Raw genomic sequence first — 16,587 nt, forward strand, 5'->3', positions numbered from 1 at the left:
TCTAAGGCACCGGAGGAAGCAGCAGGGCTTACCGGAACTGTGTCACAATCGCTCGCCATTCATTCCTATTTCTAGCACGCTCTCTTGCCTCTCTCACAACTATCCTATCACCCAGAGCTTTCTTCACTCCATCCATCCACCCAAACCTTGGCCTTCCTCTTGTACTTCCCCCATCAACTCTTGCATTCATCACCTTCTTTAGCAGACAGCCATTTTCCATTCTCTCAACATGGCCAAACAACCTCAACACATTCATATCCACTCTAGCTGCTAACTCATTTCTTACACCCGTTCTCACCCTCACCACTTCGTTCCTAACCCTATCTACTCGAGATACACCAGCCATACTCCTTAGAAACTTCATCTCAAACACATTCAATTTCTGTCTCTCCATCACTTTCATTCTCCACAACTCTGATCCATACATCACAGTTGGTACAATCACATTCTCATATAGAACTCTCTTTACATTCATGCCCAACCCTCTATTTTTTACTACTCCTTAACAGCCCCCAACACTTTGCAACCTTCATTCACTCTGACGTACATCTCCTTTCACTCCACCATTTGCTGCAACAACAGACCCCAATACTTTAACTGATCCACCTCCTCAAGTAACTCTCCATTCAACATGACATTCAACCTTGCACCACCTTCCCTTCTCGTACATCTCATAACCTTACTCTTACCCACATTAACTCTCAACTTCCTTCTCTCACACACCCTTCCAAATTCTGTCACTGGTCGATCAAGCTTCTCTTCTGTGTCTGCAACCAGTACAGTATCATCCGCAAACAACAACTGATTTACCTCCCATTCATGGTCATTCTCGTCTACCAGTTTTAATCCTCGTCCAAGCACTCGAGCATTCACCTCTCTCACCACTCCATCAACATACAAGTTAAACAACCACGGCGACATCACACATCCCTGTCTCAGCCCCACTCTCACCGGAAACCAATCACTCACTTCATTTCCTATTCTAACACATGCTTTACTACCCTTGTAGAAACTTTTCACTCCTTGTAACAACCTTCCACCAACTCCCTATAACCTCATCACATTCCACATTGCCTCCCTATCAACTCTATCATATGCTTTCTCCAGATCCATAAACGCAACATACACCTCCTTACCTTTTGCTAAATATCTCTCGCATATCTGCCTAACTGTAAAAATCTGATTCATACAACCCCTACCTCTTCTAAAACCACCCTGTACTTCTAATATTGCATTCTCTGTTTTATCCTCAATCCTATTAATCATTACTCTGCCATACACTTTTCCAACTACACTCAACAAACTAATACCTCTTGAATTACAACACTCATGCACATCTCCCTTACCCTTATATAGTGGTACAATATATGCACAAACCCAATCTAATGGTACCATTGACACCACAAAACACATATTAAACAATCTCACCAACCATTCAAGTACAGTCACACCCCCTTCCTTCAACATCTCAGCTCTCACACCATCCATACCAGATGCTTTACCTACTCTCGTTTCATCTAGTGCTCTCCTCACTTCATCTATTGTAATCTTTCTCTCATTCTCATCTCCCGGCACCTCAACACCTTATTATTATTATTATTAGTAGTAGTAGTAGTAGTAGTAGTAGTAGTAGTAGTAGTATTAATTGGTAAGGCAAGTTTAAGGAAAATTTAGATTACTCAACCGTGGTCATCTCGCGCCTAAGAAATATGTAATGTTATATGTTGGAAAAATAACTATAAAAAGAATTCAGTAGTTCTGTTGATTAAGAAAACATATGTAATAAAAAAGATAGTTAACCTAAGGTAGTGAAATGCAGACCTTCGTATGCTTTTGATTATCATCATTAAAATAGTTTTTATTTTTTCTTAATTGTAAATTTATACAGATAGAATGATCATACTGAAAAAAAGCGAAAAGAGGAGTTAAAATAATGTACTGGATATACATATGTGTAAATAAAGTAAACAGTAAAATGGCGATAATTTTATCTTTAAAGGAAGTGAAAAAATTTTCTATTTCACTATGTACATATATATGTATGTTTATATATATACACACACACACACACACACACACACACATATATATATATATATATATATATATATATATATATATATATATATACATAATGTATATATGTGTACGTATATACACACATATATATATATATATATATATATATATATATATATATATATATATATATATATATATATATATACATATATATATATATATATATATATATATATATATATATATATATATATATATATATATAATATATATACATATATATATATATATATATATATATATATATATATATATATATATATATATATGTATATGTGTATATATACATATATATATATATATATATATATATATATATATATATATATCTATATATATATATATATATATATATATATATATATATATATATATATATACTATTCGTTTCCTGCCTCAGGATACTTTGCCACTCTCTTTTGACATTCCACAACGGAATAACAGAATACAATAGAAAGAATGCACATACACAAAACTATTCGGACAAATCATTGCAAGATTCAGTAAAAGCCACAACATCATTTTAGTTGACATCTTACACAACAGATGTCACTTTCTCCAAGCAAATTATCCTCCATTAGTAAATATCCTCAAAAAGGCGAATATTTTCTCAATTTTATCCCTTTGTGTCAAAAGGATTTTCCACGGAGTTCTTTCACAATTGATTTCTTGGCTCAGCTGTTCCCAGAACTCTTAGACAGCATTGAATTCACAGAGATTTGGTAACTCGTTTGATAATTGTGGTTTATTATACGTAATCCGAATGATATCAAGTGAATTACCAAACTTGCTCTCTGGTGAGCTTCGCTCTCATCTTCCCATGTTGGGAAGTTGTTTACAAGTTACTGATTAATTGCCGGAATTAGCCCAGTTCACGAATGCTACGATCTATAATTCAATCGAGAAAATGAATGAAACATGATTTGCATTTTCACTCACATACACAATATATATATATATATATATATATATATATATATATATATATATATATATATATATATATATGTATGTATGTGTGTATACATATGTATATATACATAAATATATATATATATATATATATATATATATATATATATATATATATATATATATATATATATATATATATATATATATATATATATTGTGAAATTAGGGATTGAAAAGGAAAGTGGAAGAGAAAAAGAGTGCATTTGGAAAATGGTTGCAAAGTAATAGTGTAGAGAAGTATGAAAGATACAGAGAAAAAATGTGGAAGCAAATCATAAGGCATTTGAGGCAAAGAAGGCGGCTAAATGGAGGTGGGGTCAGGGATTGAGTCGTTCGTATGAGGTGAAGAAGAAGAAGTTTTTGGAAAGAAGTGAAGAGAGTAAGGAGGGGTGAATCGAGAATTGAAGAGATAATTAACGATGAAAATGGAAGGTTGTTGAAAGGAGAGGTGGCAAGGAAACGGTGGGCTGAATATTTTAAAAGCTTGCTGAATGTCGAGGATAATACAGAAGCAGATATAATTGCTGTTGTAGGTGCTGATGTGCCAGTGATGAGAGATGAGAATGAAAGAGAGATTACAAGAGAGGAAGTGACGAGAGTATTAGATGAAAGGAGAGCAGGAAAAGCACCTGGTATGGATGGTGGGAGAGCTAAGATGTTAAGGCAAGTGGGCGTGACTGTACTTGAATGGTTGGTGAGATTGTTTGATTTATGTGTTTTGGTGTCAATGGTTCCAGTGGACTGGGTGTGTACGTGTATTGTACCACTATACAAAGGTAAGGGAGATGTGCATGAGTGTTGTAATTCAAGGGGTATAAGTTTGTTGAGTGTGGTTAGAAAAGTGTATGGTAGTATTTATAAATAGGATTGAGGATAACGCAGAGGATGCAATATTGCAAGTACAAGGAGTTTTAGAAGAGGTAGGGGATTTATGAATAAGATTTTTAGTTAGGCAGATATGAAAGAAATATTGAGCAAAATGTAATGATGTGTACGTTGCATTTATGGATCTGGAGAAAGATTTTGATAGAATTGATAGGGAAGCGAAGTAGAATATGATGAGGTTATATTAAATTGGTGGAATAGTGTTGCAAGCAGTGAGGAGTTTCTACAAAGGCAATGAAGCGTCCGTTAGGATAGGAAATGAAATGAATGAGGGGTTTCCAGTGAGAGTGGGTCTGAGACAGGGATATGTGATGTCGCAATGGTTGTTCAATTTGTTTGTTGATGGAGTTATGAGAAAGGTGAATACTCGAGTGATTAGTCAAGAATTGAAACTGATAGATGAGAGTGATGATGAGTGGGAGGTGAATCAGTTGTTGTTTGTGAATGATAAGGTATTGGTTGCAGACTCTGGGGAGAAGCTGGATAAATTAGTGAATTTGGAAGGTTGTGTGAGAGAAAGAAGTTGAGAGTTATTGTAAGGTTATGAGATACACGAGAAGGGAGGGTGGTGATAGGTTAAATGTCATGTTGAATGGAGAGTTATTTGAGGAAGTAGATAAGTAAGTACTTGGGGTCTGTTGTTGCTGCAAATGGTAATAGTGGAAGCAGATGTACGTTGAGATGGTTTGGCCACGTAGAGAGAATGGAAAATGGCTGTCTTCTGAAGAAGGTGATAAATGCAAGAGTTGATTGGCGAAGTAGAAGAAGGCCAAGGTTTTGGGTGGGTGGATGGATAGAGTGAAGAAAGCTCTAGGTGATAGAAGGATAGGTGTGAGAGAGGCAAAAAAGCGTGCTATAAATTGGAATGAATGGCGAGCAATTGTGACGCAGTTCCAATAGGCCCTGCTACTTCCTCCGGTCCCCTATGTGACCACTGAGGTAGCAGCAGTAGGGGATTCAGAATATGAAGCTTTATTTGTGGTGAAGAACGGGTGAAGATGGGCTGTGTTACCCTAGCAGTACCAACTAAACTCAGTTGAATCCCTCGTCAGGCAGGAAGGAGTTAAGACAAGGAAAGTCCCTTTCTATTCTTTTTTTTTATGTCGGATACTCCACAAAGTTGGGAGAAGTGCCCTGGTAGATAGATGGAAACATAATGCACCATTTACTTAAGAACTTCATTGGAGACAAATACATAAATTGGTGATACATTAAATGAAAGTAAATTATAATAGTATTTGTCACTTGGTAACATTATTCTGTGAATGGGTAATTAAGATTACTGAAACCATCTGTGACGGGCTGAGAGAAGGTTGTGACTCAAAGACAGTATGAAAGCAACTGAGTGAGTTTATTATAGAACACTCTCCTTTATATACAAAAGCTCAGAGCAACAAGAAATTTCATGTTAAAAAACAGACACCGTTACAGATGAGAAAAACAGACATGTTTATTCTGGTTCTTTTTAGTGCGAGGGAAGAGCGAGATACAAGCATGATATATACACAAAATGAACTATGTACGAATGTGTGACACACGGTTGGTACATGGCTCCCCTCCTAAAAATGACATACTGTACATGTTAAATAGGGCGCCCTGATCTAGAGAGGCGAACTGTAGGCAGGTCATCTGGCAGGAGATAAGCAGGTTTTAGACGATCAATGGAGACCCAGTCTTCTTTGCCCTGAATGTTTAGTAGGAATGCTTTCGGACTGCGTCCGATCACAAGAAAAGGGCCCGTGTAAGGGGGCGTTAGTGGTGGCTTGCTAGTGTCATTGCGCAGGAAGACATGCATTGCAGAGTGCAAGTCTGTTGGTATGTGATGCTTCGCTGGGGCTTGTAAGTCTGGCGGCAGGGAGTAAATTTTCCCATGACGTGACGTATGCGCTGGAAATAGTCAGAGGAGATTGTAGAAGGAAAAAATTCGGCAGGGACGACCAACGGGTCGCCATACACCATTTCAGCTGCCAAGACATAGAGGGCGTCTTTAAGAGTGGTTCTTAGTCCCAGGAGGACCCAGGGAAGCTGAGTAAACTAGTTGGAATCCTTGCAGCGGGACATCAAAGCTGGTTTGAGGGTGCGATGAAAACGTTCAACCATTCCATTGGCAGCGGGGTTGTAGGCCGTTGTCTGATGTAGGGTGATGCCCAGGAGATTCACTAATGATGTCCACAATTGAGAGGTGAAAGTGGTACCCCTGTCAGAAGTAATATGCTCAGGGATACCAAATCTTGCAATCCATCCTGAGAGTAAGGCAGATGTACATGAGGTGGACGTTGCAGTTTCCATGGGAATGGCTTCAGGCCAACGAGTGGAGCGGTCGATGACGGTAAACGAGTAACCATGTCCATGTGATGTGGGTAGGGGGCCTACAACGTCGACGTGAATGTGTGCGAAACGACGCTGAGGTTGAGGAAAGGTACCTACTCCTGAATCCGTGTGTCGATGTACTTTGGAAGTTTGGCAAGAAGTACAGGCACGGACCCAATCCTTAGCATCCTTAGAAATGCCGTGCCAAATTAACTTCGTCTTCAGCAGCTGTGCAGTAGAACGGCATGAGGGATGTGAAAGGCCGTGAATGAAATCAAACACCTACCGGCGCATGGGAGCAGGAATCCAAGGTCGCGGTCTACCAGTACTAACGTCGCAGAGGAGGGTGGTGTTGGAGTCTTCGAAGGGGAAGTCTTCCCAACAGAGGGACATGCATGATGTCCTACATGCTTGATACTCTGGATCCTGTCGTTGGGCTTCAGCCAGGACGTTGTAATCCAATCCCAGTTGAACAGCAGCCAACGTGTTTCTTGACAGGGCATCGGCAACGGGATTCATTTTCCCAGGAACGTATTGAAGGGTGCGTTACCGGGTGGACCAGGCGTCAGACTGTCGAGTGAAGGCGTGCACCAGAGGCATGTGGTCTGTGCGAATTACGAAGGGCGTACCTTCTAAGAAATGGCGAAAGTGACGGACAGCCAAGTGCACCACCAGCAATTCGCGATCGAAGGTAGAATAACCCGATTCTGCCTTGGACAGTTTTCTGCTGAAGAAGGCCAATGGGCGGGGCGAGCCGTTGATCACCTGTTCGAGTACTGCACCAATAGCGACGTCGCTGGCATCGGTGGAGAGAAGGAGAGGGGCATGTGGGATAGGAAAAGTGAGAGCTGCAGCAGTTGATAGGGCCTTCTTTGCATTGCAGAAGGCCACTTCTTAAAAGGGACCCCACTTCAGGTCCTTTGGCTTGCCCTTGAGGGAGGCGTAGAGGGGAGCAAGAGTGGCGGCAATGGCTGGCAGAAAACGGTGATAATAGTTGATCATGACCAAGAATTTCTGTAGAGCTTTGATGGTCGAGGGCGCGGGGAAGTCCTGAACGGCTGCTACCTTCTCAGGGATGGGATGGACTCCTTCAGGAGTGATGCGGTACCCTAAGAACGACACTTTGTTGGCGCCAAAGGTACACTTGTCGTACCGTACTACAAGGCCGTTTTGTTGCAGGTGGTCGAGCACGATGCGCAGGTGACAGAGGTGTTCCTCTTTTGAGGAGGAGAACACAAGTATGTCGTCCACATAACATACACAGAAAGGGAGGTCCCCTAAGCTGCCCTCCATGAGATGTTGAAACGTGACCCCAGCATTACGAAGGCCAAGACAGGAGTAATTGAAGGTGTATGTACCAAACGGAATGGTGATGGCGGTCTTGGTGATGTCTTCTGGGTTCATAGGCACCTGATAATACCCCTTCAGGAGGTCGAGCGTAGAGAAAACCTTCGCTTTGTGCAGGTAGGAGGTCACGTCGGCAATGTTTGGGAGGGGGTAGTGATCCGGTTCTGTTTGCATGTTCAGGCGCCTGTAATCCCCGCACGGATGGAGGGACCCGTCTTTCTTCAGAACGATGTATAAGAGTGACGACCATGGGCTGGAGGCCTTTTGGCAAAGGCCCATTTCCTCCATTTCAGCGAATGTCTGTTTGGCAGCTGCCGATCGTTCCGGTGCCAAACGTCTGAATTTTGTGAAGACTGGGGGTCCCGTCGTCTTGATATGGTGATAAATACCGTGCTTGGCAGGAACCGTGGGTGTTTGGCGAAGTTCTGGACGGAAAACTTCCGGGTACAACGTGAGGAGGTGGGCGTAGGCATCCGTAGGTGCACTGATGTGGAGAGCGAGGTTGGAGGGGTCGGGTTGAAGAAGTGTCGACAAGTACGAGTCTGCGTTGACCAATCGTCGGTGGGCGACATTGACCAGAATGTGGAAATGAGAGAGGAAATCCGCACCAAGGATTGGCAATGTGACGTCAGCAACGAGAAACTTCCAATTAAATTTACCGTTTCCGAACGATAATGTGAGGTTCTCGTAACCGTAGGTGGGTATCGCAGATCCTTTGCCTGCTACCAAGCGGACGTCGGCAGACGTAGACAGACGTCGTCGTGCCCTGAAGAGTTCCCTTGGCAAAAGAGAACGACAAGCACCCGTGTCTACCAAAAATCGCACGCCCGTTCCTGCATCATGTAAAAAGAAAAGATTAGAAACACGGGAGGCCACCGCCACGAGCGATGGCCTACTTACACGTTTTTTGGCTACTGACAATCATTGGCACATTTCTTCGTGGTTGCCCCGAATCTGAAGTGGTAGTAGCAAAACTGCGGCGGATGGGAGGTAGTAAATGGCTGTAGAAGTCGTTGGTTGGGGCGCGAGCGAGTGGTGGGTGGTGGGTGGCTTTGTCGCCGCTTCAGCACGTCACAGGGTAGGTGTGTATGTCTTACGGCATTCATGTCAGCTTCGGTTGACGTTGAATAGGCGTCCTCTTCGTCAGGGGGGGAGAAATTGATGGAGGTCTTGAAGTGGCTGTCCATAAGGGTGTCGGCTTTGGTCATCAAGTCCTTCATGGGTAAACTATCGACATCGGGTATGGCAGCGTGTATAGGTCCGGGTAAACGGCGTATCCAAAGGAAACGATGTAGGTTCACCTCACGAGGAGAGCTGTATGCGGCAGGTTGTAGGGGAGCGATACTGGTCATTTCCCTGAGGGCAAGCGAAGCCCTTTAGTCCCCCAACGGTTGTTGCGAGAGCTGAAAAAGCTTTGCTATACGGGCGGGTGGCGACGGCGAGTACTGCTGCAGAAGGTATGTTTTGAGGGCGTCATATGCTATTGGGGTGTCTCCTTGTTCACAAAGCCAGTCGGATATTTCCGGGAAGGTGCCCTCGGGTATCGCCACGAGAATATAATCTGCTTTGGTGGTTGAGCGAGTCACGCCCTTGATGCGAAACTGAACTTCTGCGCGCTGAAACCAAGCAAACGCCTCTCCGCTGGCGAACGATGAAAGTTTCAAGGGCAGCCGCAGCGCCAACTTCCGTAGAGTCCGCCATAGTACCAACGATGGAGGGGCGAGGGGTGGTTGGAAGGTGGGAGGAGCGAGTCGATTTCCGGGGTCACCAATGTGACAGGCCGAGAGAAGTTTGTGACTCAAAGACAGTATGAAAGCAACTGAGTGAGTTTATTATAGAACACTCTTCTTTATATACAAAAGCTTAAAGCAACAAGAAGTTTTATGTTAAAAAACAGACACCGTTACAGATGAGAAAAACAGACATGTTTATTCTGTTTTTTTTTAGTGCGAGGGAAGAGCGAAGAAACAAGCATAATATATACGCAAAATGAACTATGTACGAATGTGTGACACACGGTTGGTACACATCCATGTGTAAATGAGTGGTCTGAAGGAAAAAAAATCCTTGATTTAGGATGCCTCTTGGAGCATTCAAATCAAAATGGCAGGTAAAGAACTAATGAAACTACTATAAAAGCCTGTTACTTAAATTGTCGATAAGATAGTAAGAATTACTTTTAGGTCACTTGTAATTACTATAAGAAGAAATTGGCATTTTAAATTATGTCAGAGCTACATATAGAAAAATGATAAATTAAACTGATATCAAATAAAGGCTAAAGGTGTCTGGTTTCAGCTCCAGTATCATCTGAGGAAACGCTCATCAGAACGTCAGTCCTGCAAGCCCGAACCCCCACCCGACTACTGTTGGTGCCCAGCCATAGCAATGACCTCTCCAGTAAATAGCTTAAATTTATAGTGCCGGAATTGAATCGATCTGATACCATGTGGATACATACAGGGCTAAGGTGTTATTACTATTATTATTATTATTATTATTATTATTATTATTATTATTAGCACCAGTAGCTAAACTACAATCCTAGTTGGAGAAGCAGGATGTTATAACCCCAAATACTCTAACAGGGAAAAATATCCCAGTGAGGAAAGGAAATAAATAAACTACAAGCGAAGTAAAGAATAATTGAAATAAAATATCCGAAGAACAGTAGCAACATTCAAACCTATCTTTCGACTTATGTCAGTCTGTTCCTCATAGAAAACATTTGCTACAAGCTTGAACAATTGAAGTTCCATTATAGGCTTACTAACCAGTTAAGGTTGATATTAAAGCAGACTTCCCTGCTTTACCATAATGTATTATGAAAATTGAAAAACATTCATCTTAAGCAAAGTATGTTGTGTCCTTGTCTGTTTGCACTACAACACAAGTTACTGACTTCTTAAGCAAAGCCTTTAAATTAAGAATGATAGGAAAAGGAGATATAGGAGGTAACTGGAATATCATAATTATTATTATAAGCCAGGTTATGATCATATATGTAAAAGCAGAATGCTTAATGCTCAAGGTCCCCAATGGACATGATGTGTCTTACTATGCGAGCGGCATTTTTAGATTTATTTCAGAAGCAGGTCTTCTGAAAACTATTTAACTTTTATAATGGCATCTTTACTTTTATGGTTTAAATTGAATTATCTTTTATTTTTCATATATTATAAATGCTATCGGTTTCAATCACCTTAGATGTCAGGATGCCATAAGACTTTCAATCAATCAAGGTCCCTAATAGGAAATGCAGTCCAGTAAGGAAAGGGGAAACTGAGAAGTAAAGATAACATTAAAAAAGATCTTGAATAATCGATAAATACATACATAAAAGCATATGGAATAATTTTCTATATAGTATTTTAGTACATTACATACAAGTATCCTTTAAACCATTCTTAGAAGAGACAAAATTTGGTCTTGAAAAGGGTATTCTAATATAGGCTACATCCAGGGGAACCGTACTTAATTAGGAAAAGATATATATTTTTATATTTACATACATATTTCAAGTTATGGAGCTTTAGCTTTAGACGTTAAAGTTGAAGTAATGGGTAAGAGAAATTAGGGTATAGTGAACATGGAGTAATATCTTTAATTAAACTTATCAAGATTCGGCAGAGAAGCAAGCGTTTCGTAAATATTTTTAGTTACCCATAACATATTTCTACATTTTCTGTTATAGAATATTATACTCATTTTCTGTTACTCTCATCGGTAACTACACTTTTTGTCTTAGAAGCATTATTATTATTATTATTATTATTATTATTATTATTATTATTATTATTATTATTATTATTATTATTATTATTATTATTATTATTGTTATTATTATTATTATTATTATTATTATTATTATTATTATTATTATTATTATTATTATTATTTCCTATGATACAACCCTAGTTGAAAAAGCAGAATGCTCAAGGGCTTCAGCAGGAAAAATAACCCAGTAAGGAAAGTAAATACGAAAAAAATAGAATAATGTGCTTGAGTGTACCCTCAAGCAAGAGAACTCAAACTCAAGACAACGGAAGACCATTTTATAGAGATTATGGTACTACCTAAGACTAGAGAAGAATTTTTTTTTCTGGGGTGCCTTCTTCTAAGAAGATCTGCTTAACATAGCTAAAGAGCCTATTCTACGCTTACCAAGAGGAAAGTAGCCAATAAACAATTACAGTGAAGTAGTTAACAACCTGAGTGAAGAGGACATTTTCGGTTATCTAAGTGTTAGATGTATGGGAAAGAGGAGAGTGTATAAAGAATAATCCAGACTATTCAGTGTATATGTTACTATGTAGGCAAAGGAGAAATGAGCTGTAAGTAGAGATGGGTCCAATGTAGTACAGTACTAACTTGAATATATATACTCAGATATACTTGAATAATCTTGAATATACTTTCGTTTCATATGATTCAAAATCTTAACAAGATCAATCATGAAAGTTCCTATGAAAATTGTAACAACATCAGCCATTATTACTATCCACATTATTATCAATTACTCTATTCTGTGCTGGTTATATTCCTTAGCATGTTGGCCTTGGCACCAGCCACCCGTTGAGATACTAACGCTAGAGTTATTAGGTCCTTTGACTGGACAGACAGTACAAAATTGGATCTATCTCTCTAGTTACGGCTCATTTTCCTTTGACTACACATACACCAAATATTCTGGCCCATTCTTTCTGCATTCTCCTCTGTTCTCATACACTTGACATCAATGAGATTATCAAACCATTCTTTTTTCATCAAGGGCTTAGTTACGCAGTTATTTTTCAATTGCTACTTTCCTCTTGTTAAGGGTAGAAGAGACTCTTTAGCTATGGTAAGCAGCTCTTCTAGGAAAAGGATACTCCAAAATCAAACTGTTGTTCTCTAGTCTTGGGTAGTCCCATAGCTTCTGTACCACAGTCTTCCATTGTCTTGGGATAGAGTTCTCTTGTTTGAGGGTGCACTCGGGTACACTATTCTATACTAATTCTCTTCCTCGTGTTCTTTTTTTTTTTTTTTTTTTTTTTTTTTTTTGTTCTAAAATTGCCTTCATCCATAAGTGTAGCTTAGTGAAATGTGTTTGTTTTCACAAAGTTGAAAAACAGATGGAATTTCCTAAGAATGTATATCACTATAGTTACGTAAATTAATCATTTAGATTAAGAGATGAACCAAATTATTATTCCACCGAACGTAATTCATGATGAAAATATTTAATTAATATGTGTGGGAAATTTAGTTTTTTCGTGAGAAATTTCATACAACAGACATCTATTTTCCTTGTGGTGGACTATTGAAAGCGTACCTAATGCCTGCTTGACTGGGGGTTGACTCCTACTCAATTTCGATAGTTTCTTTAGTTTCTGTAACTTCACCATCAACGTCCCACTAGACATCTAAAAAGCTGAAGATATTAAAGCTTTCAAGAAGACACTAGAGACTTACTTACTTTCTATGTGTTTTTTTAATGTGTAATATACAAAATACCTAAAAAAAATTATACATTAAACAGATCTTGTAGGTCCTGTAGTGAGTAGGGTTCCCCTAGGAAAACAGCCATTAAAATAAGTTAAGTATTTACAATGCTACATCCACGAACTCTACGAAAGATAATCAGAAATGTTTTCCTGTGTTATCCTTTTCTTATAACCTAAATTCTGGAAACGTTTTCACTCTTTCATTTACTCACACAGATCCTATTGTTCATTTACTTTACGTTACTTTAAAGGATGCTTTCCTGCAATGGTCCTATCATACATAGGAGCCCTACTCACTACTTATCCATAAATCTCTTTGTATGCCAGCAACATTCAATCATTGCAATTTTTTCTTATTTCTGTTCCTTTTATTTTCTCTCTTCATTATATTTCTTTATAACAACACTATCGTCGTAACTAGAGTTTTTTTTCTGTTTAATCGCAATAACCATAATACCTGTGTTGCGAAACGCATGACCATAATCAGTAGTAATGCAAGGTTACATATTACAAGAAAAAATAAATTACCTGAGGTAAAATGGAGATTGTTAATGAAAAAGAACAATAAGCATAAATACAAGACTAAAAATTGTGGTTCAAAATCAATTGTGCATCCTCATTTACTGTATAAAACTTTAAGATGAGATGTATACAAGAAAACCTTTGAATATCTAAATTAATAGGTCTAAGATGAAATGCTGAATGTCTTTGAATATATACTATAAACGAGCCATGAATGACCTTGTAGAGAGTAGGGTTACCCTGCAGCATATGACCAGATAAGCTGTGCTAAAGTAGAATACCTTTTGAGTGAACGCGAAGCTATGAAAAAATGGGCCATAGAATAAATAATATACAGTCCAAAATAAGACAACTATAATTTTTCTATATTTATTATTCATTGCTATAAAACGCTTACGGTTCTAAGTTATATAGCAAAGGAAGTCGAACGCCATAGAATAAAGAATTTACAGCTCAAAATAAGACATACCTATTTCTTTTCTATATTTATTCTTTAAGGAGACGAAACACTTACAGTTCTAAGTTATATAGTAAAAAAGAAGAGGATGGGGGAGAGGTCGCAAAAAAGTCTCAAAAGCCATAGAATAAAGAATATATAGCTAAAAATAAGACAAATCTATTTATTTTCTATATTTATTCTTTAACAGGACAAAACACTTACGGTTCTAAGTTATACATAAAAAAAAAGAAGGGGATGGGGATGGTCTTTTCAACGATTCAAAATAGAAGAGTTACCGTTAAAAAACACGGAATTTTTCGTTTTTTTCTGGAATAGGACACCTATTTCTTTTCTAATTTTTTCTTTAAAATGACAAAACACTTACGGTTCTAAGTTATATAGCAAAAAAAAGAAGGGGACGGGGTGGTCTTTTCAAAGATTCAAAATAGAAGAGTTACCGTTAAAAACAAACGGAATTTTTCGTTTTCTCTAAAAGAGTTGTCTCGTTCGATGTCGAGTTTTGTGACCTAAGCGTTTGTGTGGCCGAACCTTGTTGTTGTTATTGTCATTTCCTTTCATTTCTTTCTTTTCTTGTGAAAAATTGAACAAAATAGGGATCAAAATGTCGGCCCGTCGCGCCACCCACGCTGGCAGTTGGTACACGGATTCTGGTGAGTCCAAGGGGGTTATTATAGGAAGAAATCGGGTAAAAGGTCAGGCGACTGACCTCAGGAAAAGGGGTCAAGTAGAAGGGGACCCCTTGGGGTCACAAAGGGAACGGGTGTTTTTTTTGACTGGGGGTAGAAAGCCACAGGGGGATTGGTATGGTTCTGGCTGTAATGAATAAATATTAGCTAAAAGGAGCTGTTTGGGTAATGTTAGTTACGTAATATCCCATGAAATCGACTAAGAAAACAAATGAGGGAAGGTTAAAGTAGGCTAGGCTACACTTAGATCCATTCAGGTTAAATTTACCTATCTTTTGGATACCCGAGATAAAAAACATATAGATTAGGCATAGATTCACTTGTTAAATTAACCATCTACTTTAGGGTGCGATAGGAAACACAGGAGACCCTTTGTAATGTATAAAAAAAACCCTGAGTTCCCACTGGGGGTCCCCCATTATTGGTGGATATAGATATATCTGTATATTTCTGAAACTCTTCATTTGCGATAGGAACGAGTGTCATTTTCGAAGAGAACGGACCTTTTTCTATATAAAATAGTAGTTTTTTTTCCCTAGGTTACATTACCCTGTAATACAGTACAATAATACCTAATTGACTGTATGTATATTTTAGTTTCAATGAATGATTCTGCCCATCTGGTATAATAAAAATCAGTACAGTAGTTCTACATATAGTTAGAGATCGCCTTTCCAATAAAACGACGGGCTAATGGATTATTCCTAACCTAACCTAACTTAGGCATTTGGTCCTAACCTGACGAGGAGATCCACTCCACCCTTAACCTAACCTGCACTGCTACTGTATATCACTCAGCCTTTGAATTAACCCTTTTACCCCCAGGCTATTTGGAACTTTCCAACCCTTAACCCCCAGGCGGTTTTTTTTTTTTTTTCAAGCACATTTTGTAATATATATTTTTTAAATTGCTCTAACAGCCTTAATTTTTGTCATAGAGAGGTCAGGTTGGTCTCATTCTCTTGGAAAATGCCTGAAGTTTCTTATAAAGTTATCAAAAACATGCAATAAATGCTAGGACGTACCAGTACGTCCATGGGGGTAAAAGGGTCAACCATCTATGTATTCAGTTAGTCATATTAACCTTACCCAAGTCAGTTCTAGGCATATTATTTAGATGAACCATATTTGATTTAGAAACGAATCCAGGCTCTAAGTGCTGTAAAGCGTATTGAAAGTCATTTTGAGCGACCATAGCATTATCGTAGGCTTCTTGGTCGTCCCGTCTCTCACACGAAATGATCATGTACCACCCCCCTTGGAAGAAGGAAGTCTGAATGGGTTGCTTTTAGGCTAACAATATTTACCGGTAAATATCTTGGTACGATATCGGTAGCTGCCGACAGTTTTGAATAAGAATTTTTGTATTGAGCATTTCCAGAAGTCCTTTGGTAGTAGAGTAAAGAAAACCTTACCAAGACTAGAATGTTATTATTATTATTATTAGTACATGCTAAGCTACAACCCTATTTGGAAAAGCTGGATGCTATAAGCTATAAACTAGTTTACAATAGTACACTCATACATTTTTTTTACCTCCAGCCATGTCATTGAAATACTCTACTGCACGGACATAAATCATAACATTTTAATGCCACACTCATAAAATTTCCAATTTGTGTATCCGTGTACATATTTCTGCTTCATAGACACATCCGAGTCCTAGGTACCCATCATAAGTCTGCTCTCTCTTCTGATTAGGTATTTTTATTACTTGTTTTTATATTTAAATTTATATTTAGATGTGCTAAATATAATTTGATATATACAATAATTTCTGAAAAAGTATAAGAATAAACATGTTTTTCCAATGTTTTGTATTTTTGACCGTGAA

The 16,587-nt window shown here is 38.6% G+C and overlaps 1 protein-coding gene across 1 annotated transcript in view; it reads left to right on the top strand.

Moving 5' to 3' along the window:
- The first annotated feature begins 14,552 nt into the window (after nucleotides 1-14,552).
- LOC137655823 (protein MEMO1) overlaps nucleotides 14,553-16,587 on the top strand; it is a 69,001-nt gene continuing 66,966 nt past the window's right edge. Inside the window, exon 1 of the mRNA XM_068389995.1 lies at nucleotides 14,553-14,717. Within this exon, the coding sequence (XP_068246096.1) occupies nucleotides 14,669-14,717 (49 nt within the window). The 5' untranslated portion in view covers nucleotides 14,553-14,668. The remainder of the gene's footprint in view (nucleotides 14,718-16,587) is intronic.

The sequence above is a fragment of the Palaemon carinicauda genome, chromosome 16 (assembly GCF_036898095.1).
Source record: "Palaemon carinicauda isolate YSFRI2023 chromosome 16, ASM3689809v2, whole genome shotgun sequence".
In the NCBI taxonomy this organism is placed as follows: Eukaryota; Metazoa; Arthropoda; class Malacostraca; order Decapoda; family Palaemonidae; genus Palaemon; species Palaemon carinicauda.